Source organism: Sinocyclocheilus rhinocerous, unplaced genomic scaffold, assembly GCF_001515625.1.
Source record: "Sinocyclocheilus rhinocerous isolate Xijiao unplaced genomic scaffold, SAMN03320098_v1.1 scaffold297, whole genome shotgun sequence".
Taxonomy (NCBI): Eukaryota; Metazoa; Chordata; class Actinopteri; order Cypriniformes; family Cyprinidae; genus Sinocyclocheilus; species Sinocyclocheilus rhinocerous.
In genome coordinates, this window is record NW_015649240.1 from 1,194,956 (window position 1) to 1,204,041 (window position 9,086).

At 34.3% G+C, this 9,086-nt stretch overlaps 1 protein-coding gene across 1 annotated transcript in view; it reads left to right on the top strand.

Annotated features, from left to right (window-relative positions):
- The window catches only part of pigg (phosphatidylinositol glycan anchor biosynthesis class G (EMM blood group)), a 107,394-nt gene that overhangs the window by 45,995 nt on the left and 52,313 nt on the right, over nucleotides 1–9,086 (top strand). Inside the window, exon 9 of the mRNA XM_016515224.1 lies at nucleotides 7,624–7,908. Within this exon, the coding sequence (XP_016370710.1) occupies nucleotides 7,624–7,908 (285 nt within the window). The remainder of the gene's footprint in view (nucleotides 1–7,623; nucleotides 7,909–9,086) is intronic.

Here is a 9,086-nt window from a genome sequence, read left to right on the forward strand (position 1 = left end):
ATATAAAACTTATATATATAAATGGATTTTGGGATTCTGACTGTGACAGCACTGTGGTACACAACCTCACCTTACAGCTTAGTTTTTCTATATTTCTATTTAATTCTTTTTCTTCTGTCGGCTGATAACAAGGCTAATGGCAGTCAGACGTGAGTTGAGAGTGGAGTTCGGAGGTCCTACAGTGGCTTGAAGGAGGATCAATGTCTGAGTTTGAAAGACTGCGGCCTCTCGTCTCATTTACACCCCTTACCCTGCCAACTCATTATGATCTTAATTAGTCTCTCTCTTCTCTCTAATTAACAATAAAGAGCTCGCCAGCCCTCACGGCAGAGTTCAGATCCAGCCTGGCGCTGGTTGCTGGAGAAGCAGGATTCATTCCTTCAGCCTTTCAGTTTTGGATTTGGGTTTCCACTGTTTTCTTATTTCCTCAAGTCAACATGGAATCAAAACTGACCCTATTTGCTTTCCTAATACAAGTTCCTGGTCTTTTTGTGTATGTTTCATCAGTACAGATTATTCCTGTAAAGATGTTTGTTTAATTTATTTCATAATCTTTAGCTATTAGACACTGTTTTAAGCTACTAAAATACCTCGACATGTTCTGGAAGGTGAATCTGACCTTTAACTTCCACATCCCAATCAAAAATCATCTTCTCAAAAATGGGTTTCACTATAAATCTGTGCTTTCATTTAGAATTACATCACATTACAGAACTAAAATAGAAAATACAATTAAAATGCGGTTACATATTTATTTAAAGAGGCCATATGTTATTCTTTTGTACACTTTTTGTAGTCACAAATTAATTTCTTCTATAGTACAACTTCAAAAGTCTGGGGTCAGTAAGATTATTATTATTATTATTTTTAATTAAATTTTTTTTTTTAAAGAAATTGATACTTGTATTCAGCAAGGATGCATTAAATTGATCAAAAGTGACAGTGAAGACATTTACAATGTTACAAAAGATTTGTTTCAAATAAATTCTCTACTTCTGAACTATATTTTCATCGTAAAATCACAGTTTCCAAAAAAAAATATGAAGCAGCACAACTGTTTTCAACATTGATAATAATCATAAATGTTTTTTTAGCAGCAAACCAATCATATTAGAATGATTTCTGAAGGATCATGTGACACTGAAGACTGGAGTAATGATACTGAAAATACAGCTTTGCTATCACAGGAATAAATTACATTTAGAATTTTTTTCCATTTAAAACATTTACATTTAAATTAAATTAATGAACACATAGTTGTGACATCACAACCAGTTTTTTACATTCTGGTAAATACTAGCCTTGAGAGAAAGTTTTGCTGTTTGAAACTTTCACCTTTTTTTAACCTCTTTTCAAAGCTAGGTTGTGCGGTTTGTATATGTTTAGAGGACTGTGGTGCAACAAACTCAACACTGCAAGCACATAATTCAGCTACTCTTGCGGTGTAGACGTGGTATTAGACTGTCAGCACACTAAAACCCTCTCTGAGAGGATGCATCTCTAAATTCATCCCTTTAAAGCTGCGCTGCTACAGCCATCAAAGCAGCGCTTTTGAAACAAATTCACCACCTTCAAGAATAAACACAATTACTGTCAGACTTCAGATCACCTGTCGTGAGTGATGCTCCCGTTATTATGCACAATCCACAGCTCTCAGTTTATTTACAAAGACTATGATAGTTCTGTGCAATAGAAGATTATAGTTAATTATTTGTTTGTTATAGTTATTTAGCCTGTTTATTTGTTCAGTATCTGTCAGATGCCCTATTTAATGTGCAGTTGACGTCTGCTGTTCAAAAGTTTGAGGTTAGTACATTTTAGTTTTTGCTTTGATTTAATTCTTTTTTTCAAATAAATGCTGTTCTTTTGAACTTTCGTGAATCAAAGAATCCTGAAATTTTTTTTAACACATTTCCACAAAAATATTAGTTTTTTATATTCAAGCAGAAAATTCTGGTTTGTACGGAGCCCCTAAAGGGACCTTTGCAAAAATAAAAAATACACAGACTTTTGCGTGCGCATGAGAAACATTTTGCGAGCTCACACGTTACAGTTTCCGGTTGCATCACTCTCTGCCGTCTTACAACGAAGAAAACAAAAGCATGGAATGCTAATATAAAATACCTACACTGGAAATTGAAACAGAAAATTTCTCATGAGCACGCAAAATGTTTCTCGGATGTTTCTTGTGCGCACGCAAAATGTTTCTCGGATGTTTCTCATGCGCACGCAAAAGTTTCTCGTGAGCACGCAAAATGTTTCTCGAATGTTTCTCGTGCGCACGCTAAAGTTTCATGAGCACGCAAAATGTTTCTCGTGCGCACGCAAAAGTTTCATGAGCACGCAAAATGTTTCTCGAATGTTTCTCGTGCGCACGCGAAAGTTTCTCGTGTGCACGTGATAGTCTGTGTATTTTTTATTTTTGCAAAGGTCCCTTAAAGGTACAATAGGAGATCTTGGAAAATGCTAACTTTAGCCTGATAGCACTAAAAGCGAACCTCCCACCCTTCTTGCAATCGCCGTCCAAAGCCACGCCCCCTGAACGCATTTATGCTCACAGACCAGAGACAACATTACTACAATAGGCTACATCAGGTTCCCAATTCCAGCCCATGTTGAGGCTCCATAGTTTTGCACCACAGGAATAATTAAAATTTTTAAATATATTCAAATAGATAACAGTTATTTTAAATTGTAATAATATTTCACAATATTACTGTTTTTACTGTATTTTAGATCAATTAAATGCAGCTTTGCTGAGCAAAAGTATGGAAGCCAGTGTCCGCCATGGAATTAAAAAAATTTAAAACTGTAAATTTGACTTTTTATCTCACATTTCATGCAATTCTGAGTTTATATTACACAATTCTGAGAATTGTGATAAAAAATAAATTTATCAGAATTGCGAGTAAAAAAAAGTTGGGAGATTGGGAGATAAAAAGTTGCAATTACCTTTTTTATTTGAAAATATATATTATGGTCTCTATTCAGACCTTATAGGATCTGATTCGACAGAAAATACAAATGACTTGACCGGCAGCAAATAAACATCTTTTCCAGTCCTTTATGAGGAACGGAGACCAGGGTTTCTCCATCTCATGTGACCCACTGGATGCCCTCAAACCTTCTGACATTCTCCACATCCCAGTGGATACTGTGTCCTTTAGATCTCATTGACCGGATGAGGTATCGACTGTAGTACTTCAATAATGGATTGCACTTAGCAAATACAGCTGTTGAACTGTGGCAGGAAAAGGTCTTTAGCTCACACGGCACATATACTGTAGTGCATATCAAATGTGGTGATTTCATCTGTTCTGCAGGCCTGGCGAAAGGTATCGCAACCGTGTTATAAAGCTTTGAAAAATATGTGCTGGTTTTAAATGAATCTGATGTTAACATGCTTATGAAGATAAATGTTTTAGTAACACTTTACAGTCAGGTCCAGCTAACATTAGTTAATTCCTAACATGAATTAAAAATTATAATTGTTCTTTGTTAGTTCATGTTAGGACCATTAACAGATTTTGATTTTAATAACGTATTGGTAAATGTTGAAATTGACTCATTATATCACTAACTTCACTATATTTCCCCAACAGAATGTTTCCTTGTTATTCAAGGTACTCGAGTCTTTGTAAAGTCTGCTTGTGTAAAGTCTTCTTCTCTTGAGGTTAAACGCATGAAATAACATCATTTAGATTCCACTGGCGGGTGTAAGATTCTGCATGTCTCCTGAGGGCAAATGACTTTTCTGGAGTTTCGTCGTGTAAATGGGGCGGCTGTTATTCAGAATGATAAAACCAAATTCATTCAGTCAACCACTGAATGCCTGCAATTAAAAGCAAAATGAAATGTGGTTTGCAAAGCATTTAATGTGAATTATTTCAAAATGGAACAAGATGTTCAACAAGAAAGATACAATGGGCTGGATTTTGTTGTGCTTTGCTTCAAGACCCATGAAACCGGACATTGAGATTTTTTTATGGATGAGGTCATATCATGCAGGATGTCTAATTAGATTTTCTTTCCAGAAATGCAAGCTTGATTATATAATACATTATATTAAATATAATAAATTTAAATGTAATATAATATTTAAAATATATATAGTTAAAGAATATTTAAATAATATAATTAAATATATAGATTTAATAATATTTGATATAACAATTAGCTTTTTTTATTAGTATTTTAGTTTCTTGATTATTTTATTTATTTTTTTATTTTTTCATTGTAAACAACAATCCAAGCTTGATGATATAATATATTATATTAAATATATTTAATAATACAGTATATTGTATTTAAACATATATTTAATAAATATATAGATAGATGGATAGATAGAGTAGCTTTTTTTGCATTGTGTCTTGCAACCCAATTCTAACAATCAAAAACACAAATTGCTGACTGCAAGGATGTGAGTGTACATGTTTGATGAATCGAACAGCTGATTTGCCAACTTTACCCAGCAAACTGGCAAAAAGGTCTACACCATAATGAAGTGCACCAGTTAGCTTTCGTCACGGTGTTGGACAAAAGGTCAAAATAAACGAGAAGTGTTGTCGAAAAAGTACCACAATAGCTGTTACTTTCCGAACAACATTAGAGGACTCCAGAGGTTGCCAAAAACAGCAGGTAATTTGCTCTGTAATTTTTACACAGGCTGTGTGAGAAATACACAGACGTGTTAAAATTTGGATGGGATTGAAATCACAAAGTGCAGCTGGGAAACAAATTGACCTGATCTAGAGAACTAGTCCTGTCCAAATAGGGCAGAGAAGGGGTGGAAATGAGCATGGTGTCGTCATCCGAAAACAAAAGTCATTTCACAGAGTTAGCTAATAAAGCCTTCTGTGAATATCAGGAGAAACAAACTTTTTACAGTAGCTGACATATTCTAACAATGAAAAATACTTTTACAGCATTTATTCTTCTTGGTTATTTTCTACTTTTTTTTTTTTTACCAATTTTTTTTTATACTTTTGTTCAGCAAGGATGCATTTAAATTGATTAAAAGTGACAAAAGCAGGATTTCTGTTTCAAATAAATTTTGTTCATTTGAACTTGAAAATAAAAAAAAGTATGACAGTTTCATCAAAAATATGAAGCAGCACAACTTTTTTTCAACATTGATAATAATGATAAATGCAGCAAATCAGCATATTAGAATGATTTCTGGAGAATCATGTTACACTGAAGAACGGAGTAATGATGCTGAAAATTCAGCTTTGCATCACAGGAATAAATTACATTTTAAAATATATTCAAATAGAAAATGGTTATTTTAAATTGTAATAATATTTCACAATATTACTGTTTGTACTGTACTTTTAATCAAATAAATGCAGCCTTAGTGAACAGAAGTTTTTCTTTCAAAAACTTTAATCTTACTGACTGCAAAGTTTTAAACGGTAGTGCATGCTAATACATTTTTATATTTTCAAGTTGCATTAATAACATTGATATAAGAATGAGCATGAACTAAAAATCAATAGTATACTTATATGTTAACATTAAGATTTTGCCATAATTGCTGTTCATTGTTGGTTCTTGACAACTAATACCAGAAACAGGCATTATGAAAGTAAATATGGTCAATTATGATTTGTGTTAAACATATTAAGTTTTTTCTTTTTGTGTCTCTGCCAAAATATCTGATTGCGGCCTGATTATTTTTTTTATCCTGTTTTCCGGCCTCTCGTCGTTCACATATTCTTTTGGCCCTTTATGCTAAATCTAGTTCCCACAAAGCTTTTATCTCAGATGATCGGCAGTTTGTGTCTTTTCTCTGTTAAATATTAACGTGGCCGTTTCTGACCCTCCGATCTCAAGTTCTGAGAGAAAAGTTTTTTGTTTTTTTTATGTGACTTTTTCAAACATCGCTCACAGCGCAAATGTAACATCCCGTAGAGATGTCTACAAAGACAACCGTGAGCGAGTGAACCGGATGGGGACAAGAAAAGAGCGAGTGCGTTTCAAAGCGAGCGTTTGACTGTCGGTGCATTGTTGGGAGTCTGAGGCAAGGACACGTCAGCGTGTGTCCTTTTTTAAAGCCTTGCTCTCCTGCTTTTATCAGAAATCTCTCAGAGAGCAAGAGATCTGGATTCACTTCTTGGCTGTCATTGCAATCGACAGTTTTTTTGCAATGAAAAAAGCTGAATGTGCATTAGCAGGAGGCTTCCTGACAGTTGTGTTTCTGAGGCGGTGGACAGGTTTTCTCCAGTAAATAACCTCTAAATTCCTTATAATTCTTTCTTTAGGCTTGTTTATGAATACATTTTCTAATGTAGAGCTGCAGACAAACTAATCATTAATTTCCCATAAGCCTTGTCTATACAGTATATATATATATATATATATATATATATATATATAAAAAATTAACTTAAATGATTTTAGCAAATGGCTGCAATATAACAAAGAGTGAAAAATTTAAGGGGGTCTGAATACTTTCCGTACCCACTGTATATATATATACATATATACATACACTACCGTTCAAAAGTTTGGGATTAGAACGATTTTTAATGTTTTTTAAAGGAGTTTCTTATGCTCATCAAGGCTGCATTTATTTGATCAAAAATATAGGAAAAATTTTTTTATATTGTGACATATTATTACGATGTAAAATAAAATTTTTCTATTTTAATATACATTCAGTTCAAAAGTTTGGGGTCAGTAAATTTTTATGCTTTTTTTTTTAAAAGAAATATTAACTTTTATTCAGCAAGGATGTGTTAAACGGATAAGAAGTGATAGCAAAGATTTATATTGTTAGAAAAGATTTATATTTTGAATAAATGCTGTTCTTTTTAACTTTTTATTCATCAAAGAATCCTGAAAAAAGTATCGCAGTTTCCAAAAAAATATTTGGCAGCACAAATGTTGCCAACATTGATAATTCTAATAATAAATCCGCGTATTAGAATGATTTTTTAAGGATCATGTGACACTTTATACTGGAGTAATGGCTGATGGAAATTCAGCTTTGCATCACAGACATAAATTATATTTTAAAGGATATTAAAATAGAAACCATTATTTTATATTGTAATAACATTTTACAAGATTACTGTTTTTCTGTATTTTTGATCAAATAAATGCAGCCTTGATGAGCATGAGACTTCTTTAAAAAACATTACAAGTCTTACTGATCCCAAACTTTTGAACGGTAGTATATATATATATATATGATAAGTGATTTCAGCTATTTTGCTGACTTAGCAAGTGAACCCCATTTCTCCAAAACCCCGCCCTCCAAAGACAACAGCCAATCCAGTGTCTGCAAACCCAGACTTGCAAAATGATTGACAGGCAGAGGTTATTTCTGATTGGCTTAAAACTTCCAGATTCTTTTTTACTGTTCACAGGGCCTTGTGTTGCCATATAGATGTGTGTGATTTCTCAGGACACCTATTTCAGTGATATCTGCCAGGGACGTTTTATGAGCGATATTCCCTAAAAATCACTTACTTTAATACCCGGTGTAAAACGCTATCAGTCTCAAATGGCAGTTTGTGATGGCATCACCCGAGACAAATGCTAATACAAACGGTAAACAGAGCCCTTGTGTGCGAGTGTGTTATTGAAACACACTCTCTCTCTCTCTTTCTCCAGGTGCTGTTTTTTCTGATGTTGGCCATGCCAGAGGCTTTGAGCAGGGAGGCAGTTGTGGACGTCCCGCTGGCATCATCTCTGCTCTCTCTGCCCTTTTACCTGCTGTGTTTGTTTGGCTCAGCCCTTCACGTGCTGGTCTGCACCTCGTCCGGGGGCCCCTGCTACCTCTGCTCTCTCCCTTGGGTCCTAGTGTTCACCGTCATCCTCTTGTCCTCCGCCTTCACATGTGCTCTGGTTAGCATGGCAGCGAGGAGGATGTCGGCCAGCAACAAGACCCCTGCTAAGGTGAGTGAAAAGGTTTCTGCACCATGAGCATCACCAAATAACCATAACCACAACATTACTCTGAAATAAAGTGCAACCGTTGGGTTCTGGAAGTAAAAACACTGTTTATTTTCTCCATGGGGAAATTGATTTTTTGACGATAACTAATAAACCTTTAAAGACAGACCTGTTGTGAGCTCTGAGGTTGTTAATCAATAGTATATGCTCTTGTTGAAGCCGTTTTGTTGCAGCAAAATGTTTGTGAAATAATAACGTTTAACTGCAGAATTTGTGGTGAAAAACTACATTTCCCATGATGCTGTACAAAAAATTCAACCAATCAAACATTTGCATCACCTGAAGAGCTCTGTCTACTCCAGTGAAGCAAAAAGCTGCGCTTGTAAGAAACCAATCCATCGAGACTTTTAACTTCAAACCATCGCTTCCAGCTAATATATGAGACCATAATCCATAATAACGCTTCATTCAGTGAAAAAGTCTGTGCCCTGTTGTTCTCTAACATCAAAATCCACTCACATCTTTGTTTAGAAATGTTTTACACCATTTTCACTTGTAAAAAGTGCTTGATCTGTGCATATTTCTCTCCTGATTCAGACGAGATGACTTTTTCACTGGAGAAAGCAGTGTTATGGATTATGGGCTTGTATTTTAGCCAGAAGCAATGGTTAGAAGTATAGTGCTGTCAATCGATTAACATTTTTAATCTAAGTAATCGCATATTAATCACACATCAAATCTGGGTGAGAAATTACCCACAAAAGTTAATTTAAAGCCATTATTGTGTTACATGAGAAAAGCATCAAATAGACATTGCAAAAAGATTTAAAAATATATATTTTTTATCTTCTTTTTTCTTTTCTTTTCATTTTCTGTTTTCTTTTTTCTTTTAAATTTTTGGGCAAATTATCCCTTTAAAGGGGTGGTTCACTGGCTTTTTTCTAGGCTTGATTGTGTTTATGGGGTGCAGTCTAACATGTGTTAATGCTTCTATTAATATGTAAATATGAAATTATTTTTAATGAAATGATTTTCTAAATAAGAAAATAAAAATGCCAGTTGTTGGCAGGAAATGTCTTATAGGGGTCATATGATGCTGCTAAAAAGAACATTATTTTGTGTATTTGGTGTAATGAAATGTGTTTATGCGGTTTAAGGTTCAAAAAACACATTATTTTCCA